Below are 25,723 nucleotides of genomic sequence, written 5' to 3'. Positions count from 1 at the left end.
CCAACCTATAGTGCTTGTAAAACGTAGAGGGGGAACTCCACATTGCAGCCCTACAGAAATCTGAAGGGACCTGACAATCTGATAGTGAATATGCCAGACCTATCGCTCTCTTGATCCCTCTGGTTAAGGTACGGCTTGTAACTTTTGAGCCCCTGTTCTGACCCTGAAACTGAACAAAGAGTTGCAGGGTTTTTCTAAAGCCCTTCGTAGACTCTAAATATGCACAGACACACCTTCTAACATCTAAAGTATGAAAGGATCTTTCTCCTTCATTCTTTGGGTCCTGACAAAAGGAAGGGAGAACTATTTCCTGAGACTTATGGAATACCGACACTACTTTGGGCAGGAATGCAGGATCCGGTTTGAAAACAATCCTATCCTCCAGAATCTGAGTATATGGTGGGGAAGAGGACAAAGCGGATAGCTCTCCTACTCGTCTGGCAGATGTAATGGCCACTAAAAATACGGTCTTATAGGACAACATCTTTAAGGGGATGTCCCCCAGAGGCTCAAACGGAGCCTTGGTTAGAGCAGAAAGAACCAGGTTAAGGTCCCATGGGGCTGACTTAGATTTAACTATAGGACATAGTCTAGAGGATCCCTTAATGAACCTTTTGACCCAAGGATGAGTAGCCAATCGAAAGTCAAACAGGACACTCAGTGCCAAGACCTGTACCTTGAGAGTGCTGGGTTTAAGCTTTTTGTTAAGGCCTTCCTGTAAAAAGTTTAAAATTAACGGGATGTTGGGTGAGCTCAAGTCTAAGCCTGGACCTGCAAACCGAAGGAAGGTTTTCCATACCCTCAGATAGATTTCGGAGGTGACTTTTTTCCTACTAGCTAGGAGAGTCCCGATGACTTGTTCTGATAGGCCTCTAGACCTGAAGAATGTCCTCTCAAAATCCAAGCTGTCAGGTGGAGGTTCTTGACTTCCGGATGATGTAGAGGGCCCTGATATAATAGGTCCTGTCTTTCTGGAAGCACCCAGGGATCGGCTATTGATAGTCTCCTCAACCAAGCAAACCAGACTCTTCTTGGCCAGAATGGTGCTATTAGTATCACTGTCGCCTGTTCCCCCCTGATCTTCTGGATCACTCTGGGCAATAGGCTGATGGGAGGGAAAGCATAGACTAGGCCCTTCCCCCATGTCTGTGAGAGCGCATCTGTGCCTATCGACTGATTCTCCCTGCTGAGAGAAAAGAACTTTTTTCACTTTTTGTTTTCCACCGAGGCGAATAGATCTATCGTAGGGGATCCCCATAGGGCCTGTATTTGGTGAAACACTTCCTGATTCAGACACCAATTCGCCTGACTGAATCTGTGTCTGCTCAGAAAGTCCGCCTGGTGATTCTCTGAGCCTTTCAAATGAACCACTGAGAGAGAAAGAGCTTTCCCCTGTATTAACAAGAAAATCCTGGATGCCAGCTGCATTAGTTGATAGGATCTTGTTCCCCCTTGTTTGTTTATATAAGCTACCACCGAGGCATTGTCTGATAGGATCCTGACATGTTTTTGAGACAAAAATGGGAGACTTTCCTTTAGTGCGCACAGGACTGCTCTTAACTCCCTGGCATTTTGGGACTGAGCACTCTGGTTTCCTGACCAAGGACCTTGGAAAAACCCCAAAACTGAATGGGCCCCCCATCCCCAAGGACTTGCGTCGGTGGTTATTATCAAGGGGTCGTGTCTCACCCACTCTACCCCCTGACTGAGGTTCGAAGTTTTTAGCCACCAAGCTAGGGACCGGGTTACTGACCCCGGGACCACAATATTGTGATCCAGGGATAGCGACCTCCCGTCCCATTTGGACAAAATGAGCCATTGAAGTATTCTGGACCTGAATTGGGCCCACCTCACAGCCGGAATACAAGCCGTCATCAGACCCAGAATAGACATAGCTTTCCTTAAGGAGACTTCCTTGGTTTTGCTGAAAGACCTGATCTTCTGCTGAATACCCTCCTTCTTGTCTGCCGGAAGATAAGATTTCTGAGTCTGAGAATCTAATAGGATGCCTAGAAAAACGCATTTGGATGTTGGAATCAGGGATGATTTGTCCCAATTTATTAACCAGCCCAGGCTCATCAGGATCCCCAGGACCTTCTGTATCTGAGATTTCAACTGCTCTGGGGACTGCCCTACCAAGAGAAAGTCGTCCAGGTATGAGATTATAATGATGTCTGTCCTTCTTACTTCTTCCATTACCTCCGCCATCAGCTTTGTGAAGAGCCTCGGCGCCTGTGATATCCCAAAAGGAAGTGCTCTGAACTGCAAATGGACGATTGATTCCCCCATCTTCACTGCTACCCTCAGGTATCTTTGGGACAAAGGATGAATGGGCATGTGATAGTAGGCATCTTTTATGTCTATTGATGCCATCACGCAGTTGGGGAACAGATGGAGGACCGTGGAGGAGATGGATTCCATCCTGAATTTCTGGTAGGACAGATACTGGTTGAGACCCTTCAGATTTATCATCAGCCTGAACGTACCGTTGGGCTTGGGGACCAGAAATAGAAAAACCCTCTCCTTGTTCGTCCTTTGGGACTGGAAAAGGACTGCCTTTTTCCAGGAGGTTGTTTATTTCCTCCGAAAGTGCCACCTGTTTTGGAGAATTTTGGTAAAGTAATTTTGAATGTCCTGGGTGGTAGTCTCTTGAAGTCTAGGCGATAGCCTTCCTTTATAATATCCTTTACCCAGGCGCTTGCGGTAATATTTCGCCAGGCTGGAAAAAATAAAGAAAGACGGCCGCCCACTTGGGGTCTGGCATCATTGTTGAGTGGAATTTGATGTTTGAGGTCTGGATTTAAACAGCACACTTTTTGATTTATCAGATCTCCACTCCCTCCTTTTCTTTTGATCCCCAAAAGCTTTCCTTCTTTCATTACTCCGAAATGGCTTCCCCTGTTTAGGAAAGGATGGTGCTGGAAATCCTTTTTTCTTATCAGATGCCTTATCTAAAATATCATCTAAGGCTGACCCGAAAAAAAAAATCTCCTTGGCAAGGGAGGGCACAAAGCTTAGATTTTGAAGCTACATCACCCTTCCACCCCTTCAACCATAACGACCTTCTGGCTGAATTGGACAGTGCAGCCGCCCTAGCGGAAAGCCTCAATGCGTCAGCGGAGGCATCAGAGATAAAGTCCACTGCACTGGACATAGTTGGTATAGCCTCCAGCAGCTGATCCCTAGGAGTCTTGTTCTCTATACGAGACTCTAATTCCTCCAACCAGAGCTTTAATGACCTTGCCACCGAGGTAGTCGGTATATTTGGCTTAAAGGCAGAAGTGAAAGCTTCCCAATTCTTCCTTAAGGATGCATCAGCCCTTTTGTCCATGGGATCTTTAAGGGACCCTAAATCCTCAAACGGGAGAGCTGACTTCTTATTTATCTTAGCTACGGGAGCGTCTACCCTCGGTACCTCCTGCCAAGCTGATACTTCTTGATCGTCAAAGGGGTACTTTCTCTTGACCGCTCTAGGGATAAAGAATTTTTTGTCGGGCTTCTCCCATTCACGTTTAATCAGGTCCTTGATACAGTCCTGAATGGGGAATACCCTAGACTTTTTAGGCTTTAGGCTCTCAAACATTAGCTCTGGTCTAGACCTGGACTCCTTTTCTTTCTCAAGCTCCATCGTGGATCTAACCGCCTTCAATAATAGATCCTTATCTTCCGCTCTAAATAACGGCTTCCCTGTCAACTCCTCAGAGGAGGAATCTGAGTCTGCAATAGCGGCCTCCTCAGACCCAGAGTCCATAGTATCCTCCACTATCGCCTGGGCCCTCTTATGTCTGGATGAGCTAGGCAGGGATTTTTTAAGCTCCTCCACAGAAGAACAGACTTCATTTTTTACTAAATCTTGGAGACTTTGCAATAAAGATGGCGACTCCTCTGCCACTAACTTATCCAGACATGGTTGACAACATGTTTTGGAGTAAGACGGATCCAACTTCCGCTTGCAAATTCCACACTCCTTAGCTCTCGTTTTGTGGGAAGCTTTTCTTGGGGCTTCTCTAACCTGCATTTAATAAAACAGCCTAATCAGTCTAACCTGACCATAATAATAACTTCCCAAAGGGAGATGGTGGGGGTTAACCCCTCTTACCCCCAGGAGTACCATGCTGGATTCCAAAAGCTGCTCCTGTCTGTCGGTGCGCTGTTGTACTTCCCCTTCTTCTTGCATCATAATGCTGCTTCAAGGGGGGCCAATGGAGGGCTGTAGGTGCCGCCTGGCGTCCGGTCAATATCTGCCTGCTGCTACTCCCTCCACGCTGGCTAGCCGGCGTTCCCTTTTTCAAATGGGCCGCGCAGCGCCCGCCATGTTAAGCTCCTCCCCTTCCGGCCGGTGGAACGCACGCGTCACTTCCGGTGCGATGAACACGTCCAGCACAGCCAGCCTCAATGAGAGGAGAAGACGTACCTCCCCCCTCATGCCGCGACTTCGCCGGCAGGCAGGGACACAAGGCAGCCACAGGCATCCCCCCATGGCTTCCGAAGAAGGGAAAAAAACAGCAGACGCCGGGCTTCTCAGCGGCTCCTAGTGGAGACTTACGCCGACAGGTACCTCCACTAGGTTTCTCTTTAACCCTAGAGGTCCAGCAGCCGAAAAATAGACCTGGAAAGAAATCCTCCTGTCCCTGGACAGGAAACAGGAAAGAACTGAACGGTGGAAGGCAAGGGACCAATTTAAAGATCTGGGAAGTTCCTGTTTCCTGTCCGGAAGGGGGAGGATCTCTCACAGGTGCTGTCATGGGGCGTAATGGAAATACTGTATAAAAACAATTGGTGTTTCTACTCCACAGCCCAAAGGCAATATGTAGTCGGCTGCGTCTTATAATATAATCGACAGTCTCGATACTGTGCTGTATGATAGAATAGCTTGGGTTCAATAATTTGGGTCCGTAATTCCGATATCGGACAATTAGTCCCCGTATTGCACACACCGATGTATAGTACTTCACAAACCACAGCACAGTCAATGTCGCCAAGTCAAAACTTCGTATGTCACAATAGTTAGTATCGCCAGAACAATATTCCACCTTTTATTATTCTATAATATTGGGATAACTCACATTTGAGGGGATGTTGCCGTTCCGATGTGAATGATGCCTCACACAAAAGAGCTCTCAGAAGACCTACGATTAAGAATTGTTCACTTGCATAAAGCTAGAAAGGGTTATAAAAAGCATCTCCAAAAGCCTTGCTGTTCATCAGTCGATGGCAAGACAAATTGTCTATAAATGGATAAAGTTCAGCACTGCTGTTACTTTCCCTAGCAGTGGCCGTCCTGTAAAGATGACTGCAAGAGCACAGCGCAGACTGCTCAATGAGGTGAAGAAGAATCCTAGAGTGTCAGCTAAAGACTTACAAAAGTCTCTGGCATATGCTAACATCCCTGTTAGAGAACCTAAGATACGTAAAACACTAAACAAGAATGGATTTCATGGGTGGATACCACAGAGAAAGCCACTGCTGTCCAAAAAAAACATTGCTGCACGTTTACAGTTTGCACAAGAGCACTTGGATGTTCCACAGCAGTACTGGCAAAATATTCTGTGGACAGATGAAACCAAAGTTGAGTTGTTTGGAGGAAACACACACTATGTTCGGAGAAAAAGAGGCACAGCACACCATCATCAAAACCTTATCCCAACTGTGAAGTATGGTGGTGGGGGCATCATGGTTTGGGGCTGCTTTGCTGTGTCAGGGCCTAGACGGATTGCTATCATCAAAGGAAACGTGAATTCCTAAGTTTATCAAGACATTTTGCAGGAGAACTTAAGGCCATCTATCCATCAGCTGAAGCTCAACAGAAGATGGATGTTGCAACAGGACAACGACCCAAAGCATAGAAGTAAATCCACAACAGAATGGCTTCAACAGAAGAAAATACGCCTTCTGGAGTGGCCCAGTCAGAGTCCTGACCTCAACCCGATTGAGATGCTGTGGCATGACCTTAAGAAAGCGATTCACACCAGACATCCCAAGAATATTGCCGAACTGAAACAGTTCTGTAAAGAGGAATGGTCAAGAGTTACTCCTGACTTGTGCACGTGTGATATGCAACTACAGCAAACGTTTGGTTGAAGTTATTGCTGCCAAAGGAGGTTCAACCAGTTATTAAATCCAAGGGTTCACATACTTTTTCCACCTGCACTGTTCAATAAAAACATGGTAACAAATTCTTTGTGTGTTATTAGTTTAAGCAGAAAGCAGACTGTGATTGTCTATTGTTGTGACTTAGATGAAGATCAGATCACATTTTATGACCAATTTGTGCAGAAATCCATATCATTCCAAAGGGTTCACATACTTTTTCTTGCAACTGTATTTTTTGTTGATGTTCTGTACCATTTGCTTTATTTCATAAATCATGTCTCCTTGTAGGGCAAATCTTCTGTGCTGTCCACAAAGAAGACCATAAGATGGCATCCGATGGAGGGTCATGTGACCAGGCAAAAATAACTCCAGACACATCACTCACACCGTGTACAGCACAAAAGACTTGGGCAACAATGGAGAATACTTTATGAAATTTACAACATAGCATAGAATAAAAAAAGACTATATTAATAAGTGCCATATAGTCATTTCACAAACACATTCATCAAGAGCAGCCAAAAAGTGGCTAACCCCATTCACATAAAAATGAAAATCAGACATCATATAGTACATGGAAATCTTTCTAACAAAGCTAGAACTAGTCCTGTACCTCACAATAATCCAGAGATCAATTTCAAGCTGGCAGCTCATGGGGTGTGTAATTTCAGCTGCAACTCTCGGGATCTATCCTTTCTGCTTCAGCTTTTTTCCTGTGACTGTTACAGCTTTAAAAAAATTATCTGGCTGGTGGCAGCTAGGGATGAGTGAATCGACTTCGGATGAAACATCCAAAGTCGATTCGCATAAAACTTCGTTCTAATACTGTACGGAGCAGGAGCTCCGGACAGTAGTAGAATGTATTGGCTCTGATGAGCCGAAGTTATCGCTTTGCAAAGTCTAGCGAGACTTCGCGCAATAAATAAATTAATTAATTTGTACTGTAAAAAAAACATTTCCCGAAGTGGTACCCTGGAACCGAACCAGAGTTTGGGAAATGTTTTTTTACAGTACAAATTAATTTATGAAGTTAATGTGCGAAGTCTCACGAGATTTTTTGAAGCAATAACTTCGGCTCATCGGAGCCAACACATTCTAATACTGTACGGAGCTCCTGCTCCGTACAGTATTAAAACGAAGTTTTATGCGAATCGACTTCGGATGTTTCATCCAAAGTCAATTTGCTCATCCCTAGTGGCAGCTGAAGGATGAAACTGACCACAGGAAAAAGAACAGCAGGGGGCACTATACAGATACATTTTATAACAATTTCAGATCTGAGTGCTCGTTTTAAGTAGGAGGAATATTTTGCATGGGACAACTCCAGGAAATCCTGACATGAAGGGCTGACACATGGCAACCTGCAGTATATTTACATTAGCACAAGAAACCCTTTAAAGGTTTCCTGTTATTTTAGGACCCAGTATCTAAAACACATTTGAAAAAAAAACAGCATTCATCTCAAACTCAGCCAAGTACACATACTCCAATATTACACCAAAATTGGTATAAAGTAAATTAGGTGCTACCAAGTGATGTCATACTTACTTTTTGTGTGTCTATATCCTGTCTAACAGTGATCATCTCTTTATTAATTTTTTCTTTGTGCTTCTCACAATCATTCAGTCGAGCAATTAAGTCCTGTAGTTCAGCATCCTTTTGCTGTAAAAAGAAAACGCCTCATGTTATAACCTTACAGATCATTTATTAAAACGACTGATGGCTGAGTTTTAATCCAGTAAATAGTACCTCTTTGAATTCTTCTCTCCCATCATTTATATATTTATCAATATCTTTCATAAACAGGGTGATCTTTTTCACTTTTTCCTTAAGGTCATTGAGCTAGGAAAAAAGGAAAATGTTAAATATATTGCAGAATATGTTAAGACTTTAACAAAACCATGAGAAAAAGTGGTACAACTACATCTGGATGCAGTATGAGTTACCCATTATCTGACTATTTCTTTAAAGAAAGTGGATATCCATACAAGAACCCAATTGAGATTAAACCTTTCTGCATATTAATGCTGTGATACATCTATAGGGTGTGTTTCTATGTTACAAGTCTGTCCCACAATGTACATATGGGGTCAGAGCTTCCATTACTGATACACAGCACTATGTCTCTTAATTCTCCTTTAGGCTACATTCACACGACCGTATGTATTTTGCTATCCGCAAAATGCAGATCCGCAAAAAATACAGATGGAGACCGTGTGACATCCGTGTTGCATAATTTTTTTTTTCGGATCCATTGTAACAATGCCTATTATTGTCCGCAAAACGGACAAGAATAGGACATGCTCTATGTTTTTTGCGGGGCTACGGAACGGACATATGGATGCGGACAGCACATTGTGTGCTGTCCGCATTTTCTGCAGACCCATTGAAATGAATGGGTCCTCATCCAATCCGCAAAAAAAGGAACGGAGAGAGAAACAAAATACGTTTGTGTGAATGTAGCCTTATACAGACATGATAAAAATGTTGGCTACATGCAATCTCCACTAGGTGGAGTGCACTGCATATGGGTTAGCATGGGTTCACATCACGTTTTTGCCATCCGTTTAACATATACTTTAGGAACAAAAAAAAAGGATACAAAACCGTAGCACACCACGCTTTTCTATCCTGCAGAGTCAAGTAAAAGAAACTTATACTTTTTTTTAAAATTATGGAACTCTACGGTGAATGGATGCCACTGCATGGCATCAGTTAACGTACAGATCTGTATGCAGCGAGCTGCTCCTAGTGGTGACTGCAGGCAAGAAGAACTCTATGACCATGTTAAAATAAGCATCATGGTCAGTTCTGTGACGGGCACCTTTTCACCTCATGTATCCATGGCAGTTGGTGTGGTCTGCCTATTTTGGTATGTATGCCACTAAGGTTATCGTAATTGGATAATCACTTTAATCTTTAACCGCCTCAAGACCGCCGAACGCAGGATTGCGTCCTGGCGGTGGCCCTGTTATTCCTCCTGGACGCGCCGATGCATCCTCTCTCGAGACATGAGATTCCCTGTGAACGCGCGCACATTCACAGGACCGGAGGTAAACGAGTGGATCTACAGCCTGCTAGCGGCGATCATTCGCTGGCAGGCTGTAGATGCGATTTTTTTAACCCCAAAAAGGTATATTAGACGCTGTTTTGTTAACAGCGTCTAATATACCTGCTACCTGGTCCTCTGGTGGTCCCTTTTGCTTGGATCGACGAGCAGAGGACACAGGCTGCTCTGTAAGTAGCACCAAACACCATTACACTACACCCCCCCCTGTCACTTATTAACCCCTTATTAACCCCTGATCACCCCATATAGACTCCCTGATCACCCCCTGTCATTGATCACCCCCCTGTAAGGCTCCATTCAGACGTCCGTATGTGTTTTGCGGATCGGCAAAACAGGGACACCGTGGATACGCAAAACACGGACACCGGCAATGTGCTTTCGCATTTTGCGGATCCGCACATTGCCAGAACTGTATCGAAAAATTTTTACGCATTTTTTACGCATTTGGATTCAAACTTCTTCTCACGCTTTAGGGCCCCTAAAATGCCAGGGCAGTATAAATACCCCACATGTGACCCCATTTTGGAAAGAAGACACCCCAAGGTATTTCGTGAGGGGCATGGCGAGTTCATGTAAAATTTTATTTTTTGTCACAAGTTAGTGGAATATGAGACTTTGTGAGAGAAAAAAATAAATAAAATAATAATAAAAAAATAAAAAAATCCGCCAACTTGTGCAAAAAAAAAAAAAATTCTAGGAACTCGCCATGCCCCTCACGGAATACCTTGGGGTGTCTTCTTTCCAAAATGGGGTCACTTGTGGGGTATTTATACTGCCTTGGTATTTTAGGGGCCCTAAAGCGTGAGAAGAAGTTTGGAATCCAAATGCGTTAAAAATGCCCTGTGAAATCGTAAAGATTCTCTTTGGAATTTGGGCCCCTTTGCCTACCTAGGCTGCAAAAAAGTGTCACACATGTGGTATCGCCGTACTCAGGAGAAGTACGGCAATGTGTTTTGGGGTGTATTTTTACATATACACATACTGTGTGAGATAAATATCTCTGTAAAAGACAACTTTTCCCATTTTTTTTATACAAAGTTGTCATTTTACAGAGATATTTCTCTAACCCAGCATGGGTATATGTAAAAACACACCCCAAAACACATTGCCCTACTTCTCCTGAGTACGGTGATACCACATGTTTGAGACTTTTTTGCAGCCTAGGTGCGCAAAGGGGCCGAAAGTCCAACGAGTACCTTTAGGCTTTACAGGGTTGCTCACAATTTAGCCCCGCCAAAAATGCCAGAACAGTGTAAACACCCCACAAATGACCCCATTTCGGAAAGTAGACACCCCAAGGTATTCGCTGAGGGGCGTATTGAGTCCATGAAAGATTGAACTTTTTGTCACAAGTTAACGGAAAGGGAGACTTTGTGAGAAAAAATAAATAAAAAATCAATTTCCGCTAACTTGTGCCAAAAAAAAAAAAAATTCTATGAACTCGCCATGCCCCTCACGGAATACCTTGGGGTGTCTTCTTTCCAAAATGGGGTCACATGTGGGGTATTTATACTGCCCTGGCATTTTAGGGGCCCTAAAGCGTGAGAAGAAGTCTGGAATCCAAATGCCCTCCTAAAAGATTCTCATTGGAATTTGGGGCCCTTTGCGCACCTAGGCTGCAAAAAAGTGTTACACATGTGGTATCGTCGTACTCAAAAGAAGTAGGGCAATGTGTTTTGGGGTGTCTTTTTACATATACCCATGCTGGGTGAGAGAAATATCTCTGTAAAATGACAACTTTGTATAAAAAAATGGGAAAAGTTGTCTTTTACAGAGATATTTATCTCACCCAGCATGGGTATATGTAAAAATACACCCCAAAACACATTGCCCTACTTCTCCTGAGTACGGTGATACCACATGTGTGACACTTTTTTGTAGCCTAGGTGCGCAAAGGGGCCCGAATTCCAAAGAGTATCTTTCCGATTTCACATGGGCATTTTTTACGCATTTGAATTCCAGACTTCTTCTCACGTTTTAGGTCCCCTAAAATGCCAGGGCAGTATAAATACCCCACAAGTGACCCCATTTTGGAAAGAAGACACCCCAAGGTATTCCGTGAGGGGTATGGTGAGTTCATGTAAAATTTTATTTTTTGTCACAAGTTAGTGGAATATGAGACTTTGTAAGAAAAAAATAAAATAAAAATATACATAATTTTTCACTAACTTGTGCCAAAAAAAAAATATTCTAGGAACTCGCCATGCCCCTCACGGAATACCTTGGGGTGTCTTCTTTCCAAAATGGGGTCACTTGTGGGGTAGTTATACTGCCCTGGCATTTTAGGGGACCTAAAGCATGAGAAGTAATTTGGAATCCAAATGCGTAAAAAATGCCCTGTGAAATCCTAAAGGTGCTCTTTAGAATTTGGGCCCCTTTGCGCACCTAGGCTGCAAAAAAGTGTCACACATGTGGTATCGCCGTACTCAGGAGAAGTTGGGCAATGTGTTTTGGCGTGTCTTTTTTTCTATGAACTCGCCATGCCCCTCACGGAATACCTTGGGGTGTCTTCTTTCCAAAATGGGGTCACATGTGGGGTATTTATACTGCCCTGGCATTTTAGGGGCCCTAAAGCATGAGAAGAAGTCTGGAATCCAAATGCCCTCCTAAAAGATTCTCATTGGAATTTGGGCCCCTTTGCGCACCTAGGCTGCAAAAAAGTGTCACACATGTGGTATCGCCGTACTCAAAAGAAGTAGGGCAATGTGTTTTGGGGTATCTTTTTACATATACCCATGCTGGGTGAGAGAATCATCTCTGTAAAATGACAACTTTGTATAAAAAAATGGGAAAAGTTGACTTTTAGAGAGATATTTCTCTCACCCAGCATGGGTATATGTAAAAATACACCCCAAAACACATTGCCCTACTTCTTATGAGTACGGCAATACCACATGTGTGACACTTTTTTGCAGCCTAGGTGCCCAAAGGGGCCCAAATTCTAAAGAGCACCTTTAGGATTTCACAGGGCATTTTTTAGGCATTTGGATTCCAGACTTCTTCTCACGCTTTAGGTCCCCTAAAATGCCAGGGCAGTATAAATACCCCACAAGTGACCCCATTTTGGAAAGATGACACCCCAAGGTATTTTGTGATGGGCATAGTGAGTTCATGGAAGTTTTTATTTTTTGTCACAAGTTAGTGGAATATGAGACTCTGTAAGAAAAAATAAATAAATCATTTTCCGCTAACTTGTGACAAAAAATAAAAACTTCCATGAACTCACTATGCCCATCAGCGAATACTTTAGGATGTTTACTTTCCGAAATGGGGTCATTTGTGGGGTGTTTCTACTGTCTGGGCATTGTAGAACCTCAGGAAACATGACAGGTGCTCAGAAAGTCAGAGCTGCTTCAAAATGCGGAAATTCACATTTTTGTACCATAGTTTGTAAACGCTATAGCTTTTGCGCAAACCAATAAATATACACTTAATGCATTTTTTTTATCAAAGACATGTAGAACAATAAATTTAGAGAAAAATTTATATAGAAATGTAGTTTTATTTGAAAAATTTTACAACTGAAAGTGAAAAATTTAAATTTTTTGCAAAAAATTAGGTCAATTTCGATTAATAACAAAAAAAGTAAAAATGTCAGCAGCAATGAAATACCACCAAATGAAAGCTCTATTAGTGAGAAGAAAAGGAGGTAAAATTTATTTGGGTGGTAAGTTGTATGACCGAGCAATAAACCGTGAAAGTAGTGTAGTGCAGAATTGTAAAAAGTGGTCTGGTCATTAAGGGGGTTTAAGCTAGGGGAGCTGAGGTGGTTAATATGTAGAGTTAAAAGGGTTTTCCGAGACTTATATACTGATGATCTATCGCTGGCACATTACAGGCAGAAAATTTACCCAGCACACAGGGTCTGCAGGAGGAGACAGACACTGGCCTGTCAATCAAGGGCGTGGAATTAGGTGGGAGAACGGAGCCTCTAGGAGCAGGAGAAATGCCCCCCCCCCCCCGCCCCCTACTCCTAGAGGCTAATTTGCATATTATAAAATCAATGGCGTGGAATTAGGTGGGAGAACGGAGCCTCTAGGAGCAGGAGCAATGCCCCCCCACCCCCTACTCCTAGAGGCTAATCTGCATATTATAAAAGTTAGAATTGTGCAGTAATGTGGACAAGAATAAACAGAAGAATAGCAGAGTTAGGTTCTGCTGATATTACCACATCGATAATGTCAGCCAGTTTCATAGGGATAATTCTGGTGACAGAAATCCTTTAACAAATATCGCCTATTCACAAATAAATGACTTTTTACCCTTTCTTGCGCTGCTCGGTTGCTGGAGTCTTTCCTCTCCAATATTTCCTTCCTCTCCAGTTGTAGTTTTTCAAGGGTCGTTTCCAATGGGAAAACTTGCTCTTTTGCTTCCTAACCAGAAATAAATTCCATTTACTTAAGTAAAACCTTACACTGCATATGGTAATAATAATATAGGCAGGGGTATTGCTTTGATCAACCATTTTTATGGACAATAGTCTACTATGAGAACACACACAAACACAAACTTACCCTCGGATACAGATATTGGTATTCATTTACGTTATAACAGTTTTATTAATCTGCAAACATGGGAGGCCATGCCATAGCTGGAGATGCTGGGGCTGCTCCAATTTGTGGTCATGCACTCGGCTGCTATGGATGCTGGGCTAAGTGAAATACTACAGTATGGATGGAAGAATACACTAGTTATTGAGTAACTACAAAAATATCAGTAGGAAGGAATCTATGACAATTATTTTTGCCACAGACTTTGCCCTGATTAAACATAGAAAGAGCAATGCATTATCTTTATAAGTAATTTGTGAACCACAAGGCAGCTTCTAATGAAGTAAATAAAGAGTTACTATCTAGCCATAATATTAATATAGTCACTATTCTTAGAATGCTGCACACTTATCTGATAACTGCACTAGCAACCTTTCCCAATAGAGAAAAACCACATCCTCTCTTAGGTTTTCTGATGTCGTGGTCTCAAACCTTACATTTCATAGACAAAACCCTAGTCTGTCACTAAATAAATGGATACAATATAGAAAATAACACAAACTATCAGGAATTAAATATTCTGTATTAATATAATAACTTATTATAAATACTGTATTTTCCTGCATATAAGACTACTTTTTAACACATGAAAACCTTCTCAAAAGTCGGGGGTCGTCTTAGGCTACTTTCACACTTGTGTTCGGGGTTCCGCTTGTAAGTTCCGTTTGAAGGCTGTCACAAGCGGCCCCGAACGGATCCATACAGCCCCAATGCATTCTGAGTGGATGCGGATCCGCTCAGAATGCATCAGTTTGGCACCGTTTGGCCTCCGTTCCGCTCAGCAGGCGGACACCCGAACGCAGCTTGCAGCGTTTTGGTGTCCACCTGGCCGTGCGGAGCCAAACGGATCCGTCCAGACTTACAAAGCAAGTCAATGGGGACGGATCCATTTGACGTTGACACAATATGGTGCAATTGCAAACGGATCCGTCCCCCATTGACTTTCTATGTAAAGTCAGGAGTCCCTATTAATATACCATCAGATCGGAGTTTTCTCCAATCCGATGGTATATTTTAACTTGAAGCGTCCCCATCACCATGGGAACGCCTCTATGTTAGAATATACCATCAGATTTGAGTTAGATCGTGAAACTCCGATTCGACAGTATATTCTAACACAGAGGCGTTCCCATGGTGATGGGGACGCTTCAAGTTAGAAAATACTAAAGGAACTGTGTACATGACTGCCCCCTGCTGCCTGGCAGGTGCTGCCAGGCAGCAGGGGGCAGACCCCCCCCTCCCTCCCCTGTATTTAACTCATTGGTGGCCAGTGCGGCCGGCCCCCCCTCCCTACCACCCCTGTATTTAACTCATTGGTGGCCAGTGCGGCCGGCCCCCCCTCCCTTGTATTTAACTCATTGGTGGCCAGTGCGGCCAGCCCCCCCTCCCTCCCCTGTATTTAACTCATTGGTGGCCAGCCCCCCCTCCCTCCCCTGTATTTAACTCATTGGTGGCCAGCCCCCCCTCCCTCCCTTTTATTTAACTCATTGGTGGCCAGTGCGGCCGGCCCCCCCTCCCTCCCCTGTATTTAACTCATTGGTGGCCAGTGCGGCCGGCCCCCCCTCCCCCTAATTAAAATGACCGACCCCCCATCATTGGTGGCAGTGGAGAGTTCCGATCGGAGTCCCAGTTTAATCGCTGGGACTCCGATAAGTAACCATGGCAACCAGGACGCTACTGCATTCCTGGCTGCCATGGTTACTTAGCAATTTTAGAAGCATTATACTTACCTGCGATGTCTGTGACCGGCCGGGCGCTCATCCTACTGGTAAGTGAAAGGTCTGTGCGGCGCATTGCTTATAGCACAGACCTTTCACTTACCAGTAGGAGGAGCGCCCGGCCGGTCACAGACATCGCAGGTAAGTATAATGCTTCTAAAATTGCTAAGTAACCATGGCAGCCAGGACTGCAGTAGCGTCCTGGTTGCCATGGTTACCGATCAGAGTCCCAGCGATTAAACTGGGACTCCGATCGGAACTCTCCGCTGCCACCAATGATGGGAGTCGGTCATTTTAATTAGGGGGAGGGAGGGGGGGCCGGCCGCACTGGCCACCAATGAGTTAAATACAGGGGAGGGAGGGGGGGGCGGCCGCACTGGCCACCAATGAGTTAAATACAGGGGAGGTAGGGGGGGGCGGCCGCACAGGCCATAAATGAGTTGAATATAAGGGAGGGCGGGAGGGGGGGGGGGGCGGCCGCACTGGCCGCCAATGAGTTAAATACAGGGGAGGGAGGGGGGGCCGGCCGCACAGGCCATAAATGAGTTGAATATAAGGGAGGGAGGGGGGGCCGGCCGCACTGGCCACCAATGAGTTAAATACAGGGGAGGGAGGGAGGGGGGGGGGGCGACCGCACTGGCCACCAATGAGTTAAATACAGGGGAGGGAGGGGGAGCCGGCCGCACTGGCCACCAATGAGTTAAATACAGGGGAGGGAGGGAGGGAGGGAGGGGGGTCCGCACTGGCCACCAATGAGTTAAATACAGGGGAGGGAGGGGGGGTCTGCCCCCTGCTGCCTGGCAGCACCTGCCAGGCAGCAGGGGGCAGTCATGTACACGTTTTTTTTTAGTATATTCTAACTTGAAGCGTCCCCATCACCATGGGAACGCCTCTGTGTTAGAATATACTGTCGGATCAGAATTTTCACAAAGTGAAAAATCTGATCTGAAAAAAACAGTTATGCAGACGGATCCGTTCTGAACGGATGCAAGCGTTTGCATTATAGGAGCGGATCCGTCTGTACAGACACCAGACGGTTCCGCTCCGAACGCAAGTGTGAAAGTAGCCTTATAAGCCGGCGTGCTGAAACTTACTTTCTAGCCAGACTGGAGAAGCTGTCCTTCTCCAGCTTCAGGAACAGGCGCCCTTTAGCTGAGCCACCGTGCGCTGCATCCCGGCCAGCCGCTCCTGAAGCAGCCCCCTCTTCCTGCTCTGAGTGGTTTTCTCATGTCGGCAGTATCACATTGCGTACTACCGCTCAGATCGTCTTGAAGACAGAGAGGGCTGGGCAGGCAGGGAGAGCTTTTTATGCAGTGTGCACAGAAAATACCGGTACATCGCTTGCCGTGATTGGCTGGTTGTTGTATACTGGGTTGGAATGGCAATTCTGAGGGAAGGCAGGGGAAAGCAGGAGCATCTGCACTTCCGCCAATTCTAATGTTGGAACGGCGGATCTCTAATGAAGTTTGGTGTGCATCTTATCTGTGGTAAAAAACAGAGTCTATCTGGGGAGCAGATACGTGTGGTGGTGAATATAGTACAGCACCAGTATCTGTACCGGTTCATACAGTACAGCACCAGTACATACAGTACAGTATACAAATGGCTAACAGTCAAGACCACATCATGGCTCTACCAGCAAGAAGAAAGCAATATGAAGCCAGTTTCAAAGGTAAAGTTGTAAACTTTGCCATGGAACATAATAACTGCTCTGCTGCAAGACAATATGGAGTAACAGAAAAGATGGTTCGGGACTGGAAAGCAAATGAAAAAGCATTAAAGAGTATGCCAAGGGGTACGTGTGCATTAAGAAGAGGCACCCCACATTGGCCAGAACTCGAAAAACATGTGCAGACATGGTGAATGACCATTGCCAAAACGGTTATGTAGTGACACAAAATAAAATACGTTTGTTTGCACTTCAGTGGGCCAAATCTAACCCAGATCACAGCAACAGATTTAAGGCCACTGTATCCTGGTGTACTAGATTCTTGCAAAGGCATAATATGGTACTGAGGCAAAAGACGAAAATTGCACAACAATTACCTGCAGATCTTGATGCCAAAGTAAATAGCGTTGGAGGGGTAGTCTTATATGGCGAGTATACCCCAAACCCTATATTTTAATTGGAAAAGTTGGGGGTCGTCTTATACGCCCAGTCGTCTTATACGCCGGAAAATACGGTATTATTAATAAGTTATTAAATGAAGCGTGCAACACTGCTAATAATTACAGAGTTTTGACAGAACTGGTTCTCTTCTCATTCTCTATTGGCACTTTTATTAACCTAAAACCAGAGAATTACTGTAGATGCAATTAAAATATAAAAAGTAATGATAGAATAGAATAGCTATAATAAAACCTAGTGTCTGTAATGGGTAGTCATGGTGAAATCAATCACATATCTCTAGTGGCAATATGATAGAAGTAGTAATCTACACCTGTGCTGGTGTCTTTTACAAGCATTACTAATAAAAGTTCAATATTCTTGCTGTGCTAAATAGCGCAGCAGGCTCCACCTAAAGGGTGTATTAGACACCCCAATGCCGCAGACTACTGTCGGGAGGGAAGCGTTCCCACTCGGCAATCATTAGATGCTAGTGGAGGACACCGCTGCTATTACATGCAGCAATGTCCTCCGTGGCATGGGGAGGAGCGATCGCAATTCCATCACTCGTCCCTATGCAGGGCAGCGGTGTGCCGGCGGCAGATCGCTATTACACAGCGCAATCTGCTGCCAGCACCACTGTGATTATTAAGCATGCTTAAAAATCACAATTGCACGATAAGTAGGTAAGGCTGCCGTGCAGCCTGTATTTGTGGGAGGGGCAGAAGCCACGCCCCTTGGCTATATAAACCCCACGAAGTTCAAGGGACGGGACGTGCAGCCAGGTACTTCCGGGTTACGTCTACATGCCTGGTTCCCTGCACGTCGCGCACCATCGCGTCCAGGTTTGGGTGAGTATCGTGGCAGGTCGGCGTTTCATCAGTTCATGCGGCCACAGGTAAACAGTGAAGTCCGGTGCCGGGCATCGCGTCAGCTGCTCGCACGAGCATCACATTTACTTACCCCATTGCAGGAGGGTGGATATCGGGTCCTCAGCTCACGATCACAGGGCAGGCCGGACGGCGCAGGGCCGCCCTCGTCGGTCACATGTTCTGGGTGCAGCGGCGGCCGCGGGTGCCAGTTGCTAGGCACACTCGGCGGCTCCGCCCCCCTGCCACGCTCGCTCCTATTAGAGGGATCCCTCCTGCAGCCAGAGGCGTCCTGTATTGAATCATCTATCGCCTGCATGAGCCTCCATATGTTCATGTCCTATAGATATATACATTCAGGCTTGGGGGTACAGATTTTACTAAGCATGTCCAGACGAGGTCCCGGGACAGGGCGTCTCCATTCATTGTGCATCGCTTGGCCATACTGCTGCGGCAAGTATTTGTATATGTGCCGCCATATAGGTGGGAAGGCCACATGACATTATGTCCTATTTGCTTTTCACCTATTGCTGTGTAGTTTCAAGGTGTACATGCCCTGTGTTACAGATACCACTAAGTCAATGGGTGCTGCAGGGGATTCTTTAAACTAGTACACATAACAATAGGTTGCTGGGGGTGTTACACGGGACGTGGTCACTTTCTGGTTTCAGTTTAATCCATGGTATTCATCAGTTCACTTTCATGCTAGTCTGTGTTAGCTGGAGCTATGGTGCATGGGTTAAATATTTCACCAGAAGTTGAGGGGGTCCCCGTTCTGGATCCACGGTTGGCCGTGTTGAGTTGCAGACCAGTGGCTCCGGCTGGAGGATCTTGCCTGTCCTGCGTAAGGCAGGCAACTCAATAAGGGTGACCAAAAAAAATAAAAAATAAATAAAAAAAATTTTGTGCTGGTCCTATGTGGTAATTTGTCTCGCTTATACATTTGCAGTGTTTATAAATACATCGTCGTATTTCAGTGCCTGCGTTCGGGTCACATAGCTGACGCTTCACGCCGTTCTAAGGACTTCCTTTGCAAACAGTAGGTGGTACGTCCTGATTTTCATGCTTTTATGTTATGTGATATTATCACAGTGGTGTTCTAGGCCTTGCTGCTCACGTTGGCTTGCAAAGGACGGTGGTATTGGGATTCTGACACCTGGTGCGGCCAGGCAGCTTGTCCATACGGCACGTCATGTTAAGGCTAATGATTGACCAGGGTCACCTCGGCCTGGGGGGCTTGTTCTTTGCATGGCACCGGTGGAGGTTAGGCGTCCTGCACAGTGGCACCATGTTGGGATACTATCTTTAGGGGCCATGTTCGTGAGTCCTCGTTGCACGGCCGTAAAACGGTCATTCGCTATTGCACGTCTGCCGCTACGGTGGCAGGGTGTCTGGCCTGGTACCCACAGGTTTGGTTCGACTATGTTCGTTACTCATGGGCCTGAAGCGTTCAGGCGCATTGTCACGTCTGCCACCCACGGTGGCATGTTGTCCTACCGGGAACGTCTCGGTTGTCATACTCGTCAATGTTGTTACACGTCGGCTTGAAGCGTTCAGGCAATTTTTACGTCTGCCGCCCTGGTGGCATGTTGTCCCGCCTGGAACGTCCAGGTTGTCATACTCGTTATCTTGTCACACGTCTGCTTGAAGCGTTCAGGCAAATTACGTCTGCCGCCCCGGTGGCACGTGGTCCCGCCTGGAACGTCCAGGTTGTCATACTCGTTATCTTGTCACACGTCTGCTTGAAGCGTTCAGGCAATGTTACGTCTGCCGCCGGTGGCACGTGGTCCTGCCTGGAACGTTCAGGTTGTAATACTCGTCTGTCTTGTTGCACGTCTGCTTGAAGCGTTCAGGCAATGTTACTTCTGCCGCCCCGGTGGCATGGTGTCCTGGCTAGTACGTCCAAGTGGTCATACTCGTCTTGTCGCACGTCCGCTCGAAGCAGCATGTTGTGTCATGGCAGCGCCTGTGGGGGCATGTCACCCCCGGGTCATCCTGGTTGGTCTGTTCGTCAGTCCTCATCGTTGTCCGCCTGGAACGGTCAGGCCCATGTTTTTCGTTGCCCATGGTAGCAGGCTGTCCGGCCTGGTACCTCCAGGTGGGTTAAAGTTCCGGTGCATTAAGGGTTCATTCATTATTTTTCGTTTATATGGCAGCACGTTGGCGGGATTCTGTTCCTTCAGCTTTCCTAAAACAAGGCCTCTACCTCCGTCAGTGGGTCCGTCCCTCCGGTACGGTATCTGTTCCATTTCTCGTCCAATTCCATAACCAGGTGAGTATCAGTACTGGTCCTCTGGGGCTCCGGCCATAGTCAGATGGTCGGTCCCCCCTCTTTTCTAACGGGCAGGGGTCAGGTTTGATATTACATTGGTGTATACCCAGCGTACGTAGAGGCACTTATTATAATAATTTTTTACATTTAGTCGTGAGACTATTGGCTGCCTACTCTTGACGTGCGCTTTTTTATTTTATTTTGTGATCTTGTTTATAATAAAAATTAACTTTTATTTTATTTATTAATAATTAGTGAAAAAATTGTTATTAGCCTACTTAAATTATATGTTTAAAACTTTCACTAGTGGGCCTGAGCAGTGCTACACTAGATGTATTCATCTACTGACTGCCGTTTGACACTGACGACTGTAGCTAGATTCAGCTGGCTGTTTGCCTCTTTGTAAGCTGAATTGGAACAATGTATCCACTATTTTGCTACAGTTTGTGCAACTCAGTCAGCCGGCTGTTCAGTATTAATGCCTATTGGCGCTGTATTATAACATTTGTAGTAGTGCAAATGGTGCGGTACTGCCTGCTGTCTATCTTGTCACCTAGGATCGTTCAGTGGCGTACGTTTGGTAGCACAGTCTCTCACTGTGCTGCCTGTTTGGCAGTCTCCTCACAGACTGCCCGATCCCCTGAGGACGCCATATCTATGGCGAAACATGTCGGGGGGCAGCGTCTAAGCTTTTAGCACACAGTGGACCTAATATGAGAGTGCAAGTCATAGACTAGTAAATTGATAGCATAGCAAGTGATTGCGTTGCCAAACAGGCAGCACAGTGAGAGACTGTGCTACCAAACGTACGCCACTGAACGATCCTAGGTGACAAGATAGACAGCAGGCAGTACCGCACCATTTGCACTACTACAAATGTTATAATACAGCGCCAATAGGCATTAATACTGAACAGCCGGCTGACTGAGTTGCACAAACTGTAGCAAAATAGGGGTCAGGTTTGGGCACCGGGGTGTCCGCGGTACGCTTGGTCTCCTCACAAGTAACAAAGGTTTTGTTCTCAGGTGGTGGCCCGGGTCGTAGAATCAGTCGGCGCAGTCAACATGTCCCAGGCCTCAGACATTGATGATGCCTCGTCCATCTCCGGGTCCCAGGTATCCGGTCTGGCTGGCCATGGATCCCTGAGGAACTGGACAGTTCCAAAGCTGATTGCAGAATTGAATAGAAGGGGCATCAGCCACCCGGCTTCGGCCAGGAAAGCGGAACTATATAGGCTACTGGTATCCAGCCCGGTTCCATCCAGCAACCAACCGGCTGTACCAACTATTCAGTCGTCGTTGGCTCAGTTGAACGCCACAATGGGGAGTCTGGCTGCTTCGGTAGCGGACATCCGGCACAGGGTCATGGAGCTGGAGTCCAGGGCCTCCACCGTTCCGCAGTCGGTGGCGCCCGTGGCGGAGAATATTAGAAAGGATGTACTGGTAGGCAAGGAAGTTAACCTTGCGTCTATCCTTATAGCATCGCACGATGCAAGTGAGCACAAAACCATTGATTGCAGGGAGGTATCGGTGGTGATGAGGTCCAAAGATGCCCGTTTGAATCGCAAACTGTCCATACCTGAATTTGTGCTCGCCTTCAGTTTGTTTAGGGACGTCATCTGCTCGGCACAGCCAAATAGGAGGGAGGAGCTGGACGCCTATCTGTACCAGGTCACCGATTTGGGTCACAAGTATGGGGGCTCGGCGTTTTATGATTATCACCGTTCCTTCGCGGCTAAAGCCGCAGCCTCCCTAGCACAGTTTCAATTTATGACCAATTGGGCTGTGCTAGATATGGAGCTTTTCTGCAGGCATTTTGCAGGTCTCCGAGCCCCCACTTGTGGCACGTGCCAGTCCATTTTTCATGCCACGGAATGGTGCCCCAACGAGGAGACCACTCATCCAGACAGAGCCCTTCCAGGAACGTCTGGGGTCCCCAGGGGCCCGGCCCTCATGGACAAGTTTGGTAGGCCGATTGTGTATCTGGGCAAGAGCCAGATATGCAATCATTTTAACTTCTGTCACTGCATGTTCAGTGGGTGCAGGGCCCTCCACGTGTGCACGGTCTGCTTTCGGGCACATCCCAGGTCCACCTGTCCAAAAAAATCCTCCAAGCAGGCGTGACTGACCGACATCAACGTTCACCTCCTGGAGGCGCTCATGAAAGGTCATGACGACCAGCAGTTGTGTTACATTTGATTACGGGTCTGCCACAAGGGTTCCACACGGGGTTGGCGGCCCTTCCGCATTCAAACTGGGAGTGTGAGAACCTCCTCTCTGCCAGACAGGATCCAGAGGCGGTGCAGGCTGCGATTTCCTTGGAGTTGGACAAAGGGTTCCTTATCGGTCCTTTTGATTCGATTCCCTTTGAGGTATGGAGGGTCAACCCCATTGGAGTGGTGGCTAAGAAGGACTCAAATAAAAAAAGACTGATCTATGATCTCTCGGCTCCTCATTCTTCCCACATACCTAGTATTAACTCCCTCATACCATCGGAAGAGTTTGGTATGAAATACTCCTCTATCGATGAGGCCATTCAATTTATTCTCAAGGCAGGCAGGGGGGCCTGGTTGTCCAAAACTGATATTGCTGATGCCTTTAAACTGCTCCCGATCCTCCCGCAATTGTGGCAATATTATGGCATCAGGTGGGCAGGCAGCTACTACTTTGCCAATCGTCTGACGTTTGGCTCAAAAAGCAGCCCATGGCTGTTTGACCGTCTGGCCCAGGCCCTGCACTGGATTCTGGTCGAACATGGGCAGGCTCCTATGTGCATCCATTACCTAGACGACTTCCTGCTGGTGGAGCACCCCTCCCGGCAGCCCTCCAGTTTATCCTCCCTGCTGGAGTTATTTTCAGCACTTCAGGTTCCTGTCGCCGCAGGAAAGACGGTAGGTCCTTCCAAGACGATCACCTTCCTGGGGGTCATTCTGGACTCTGTAAGGTTGGTAGCAAGGCTCCCCGAGGAGAAGTTACAGCAGATCCGGTTAGCCATCCAGGAGGCTTCCAAGTCCTGCTTCCTGACCAAGACGAACCTCCAATCGTTGCTAGGCCGGCTAAACTTCGCCATGAGGGTCATGCCCCAGGGACGCACCTTTGTGTCCCGGCTCTTGCTGCTCCTGCCATCAGCCCCAGAACAGGACAGTGTTGTTCGTTTGGACCAACAGGCTATGGCAGACCTGTCCATCTGGAGCACATTCATGTCTTCATGGAATGGCGTGAGGTTGTTCATTCTCCCCTGGGACCTGTCCTCTCCCACGATCTATTCTGACGCAGCCGCAGCCAAGGGCTATTCTGCCATATTTGGCAATCACTGGCTTGCCGGTGCCTGGCCGTCCCAGATTATGATGGACGGAGAGGCCCTTCGGTCATCCCCCCTTTTGGAGTTGTATCCGTTGGTAGCAGCGGCCCATGTATGGGGCCACGATTGGTCAGACTCGAGGGTGTTGTTTATCACCGATAGTCAGGACTTGGTTGACATCATCCGCAATGGCAGAAAATCCCCTAAGATCATGGCCCTCATGCGTAGGCTGGTTTGGTTGTCCATGGTGCATAATCTTTGCATTGAGTGCTTCCACATTCAGGGTTCCAGGAATACGGCTGCTGATGCGCTGTCCCGGTTTAACGTTAATGTCTTTTTTCAGAACATGCCACACGCAGACGCAACGGGGGCAGGCATTCCAGCATACAGCGACCTGGTGTGGGATTAACGTCATTGATCAGGACAGCAAAGGACCTGTTGCACCAGAGCCTGTCTGAAAATACAGTCAGGAACTATCGCACGGGCTGGAATCTTTATAGGGAGTTTGCCAAGAATCACCCACAGGGCAACGTGGATGACGTGTCATTCATAATAGCTTTCATCGCGCATTGCCATGCCGACCTCGGACTCGCTCACAATACCATCCGCCTGTATTTGGCGGGGGTTCAACATCAGTTCACGTTGGACAATCCGGGCCGGATCTCTTTCTGTACATCGCAGGCCATCAAGGCCACGCTCCGGGGCATTGAGAAAGCCGGTGCAAGTAGGCCGGTGGTCCGTCAACCCATGTCCGGCTCCTTGTTTAGGCAGTTGTCCTTGGCTCAGGATGGTCATCCTTTTCGGCCCTTGGTTAGCACCATCATTAAAGCCGCCGTTTTACCTAGGGTTTTACGGGTTCCTTCGGCCGGGGGAATTCACCGCTTCCGTCCGGAACAGCCGTCATCTCCAGAAGCAGCATTTGACCTGGCAGCACGACCTTTTTGTACTGAGCATTCCGTCTACCAAGACCGCTCAAACAGGGCCTCCAACCCTGGTGACGTTCTACCCCTCGCACAACGACTGGTGCCCGGTCAAGGTGCTGCGACAATTATCTGTGGGGATGCAGGCGGCGGCAGCTGATAGTCCTCTACTTCCCTTCAAGGGAGGGCCGTTGTCCACACCCCAGTTCATGTCACACGTACGCTCTTTAGTGGCGGGGTTAGGTCAGGACCCGAAGGCCATCTCAGGCCACTCCTTTCGTATTGGGGCGGCCTCTGCGGCGTCTAGGCACCAGATACCTCCTCATGTTATCAGGTGCATGGGGCGTTGGAGGTCGTCGTGCTTTTCCAGATATGTTCCAAATCCTCAATCGGAGATCCGTAATGCTTTCTGTTCACTTGCCCTGTAACGGTGCAATAAAGTGTTTGACAGTATGGTTGTGTCTCCTTTTAGGCCTATCCTCGTTACGGGCTCCCGGCATTAACCAGCCAGAGGCTAGCTCTAGTTCCTACGTCCAGGGGCCGTCGCCCTGACCACAAGTAGGTAAGGCTGCCGTGCAGCCTGTATTTGTGAGAGGGGCAGAGGCCACGCCCCTTGACTATATAAACCCCACTAAGTTCAAAGGACGGGACGTGCAGCCAGGTACCCCTCCCTCCCTCCCCTTTTCTTAGCTCTTCCCTAAGGGTAGGCCCCCTTTTAGGCCTATCCTCGTTACGGGCTCCCGGCATTAACCAGCCAGAGGCTAGCTCTAGTTCCTACGTCCACGGGCCGTCGCCCTGACCACAAATGAGCATTTGCTTGTTTG

The 25,723-nt window shown here is 46.9% G+C and overlaps 1 protein-coding gene across 4 annotated transcripts in view; it reads right to left on the bottom strand.

Moving 5' to 3' along the window:
- RAD50 (RAD50 double strand break repair protein) overlaps positions 1-25,723 on the bottom strand; it is a 362,910-nt gene that overhangs the window by 88,773 nt on the left and 248,414 nt on the right. For all 4 annotated transcript variants that reach the window (XM_040405264.1, XM_040405258.1, XM_040405281.1 and 1 more), the window contains exons 18-20: positions 13,426-13,536; positions 7,843-7,935; positions 7,642-7,755 (exon numbers count right to left, since the gene is read on the bottom strand). In XM_040405264.1, the coding sequence (XP_040261198.1) occupies positions 7,642-7,755; positions 7,843-7,935; positions 13,426-13,536 (318 nt within the window). The remainder of the gene's footprint in view (positions 1-7,641; positions 7,756-7,842; positions 7,936-13,425; positions 13,537-25,723) is intronic.

This window comes from Bufo bufo, chromosome 1, assembly GCF_905171765.1.
Source record: "Bufo bufo chromosome 1, aBufBuf1.1, whole genome shotgun sequence".
Classification (NCBI taxonomy): Eukaryota; Metazoa; Chordata; class Amphibia; order Anura; family Bufonidae; genus Bufo; species Bufo bufo.
The sequence above is the reverse complement of the archived record's forward strand: the minus strand, read 5'-3'. Positions and strand labels throughout refer to the sequence as shown.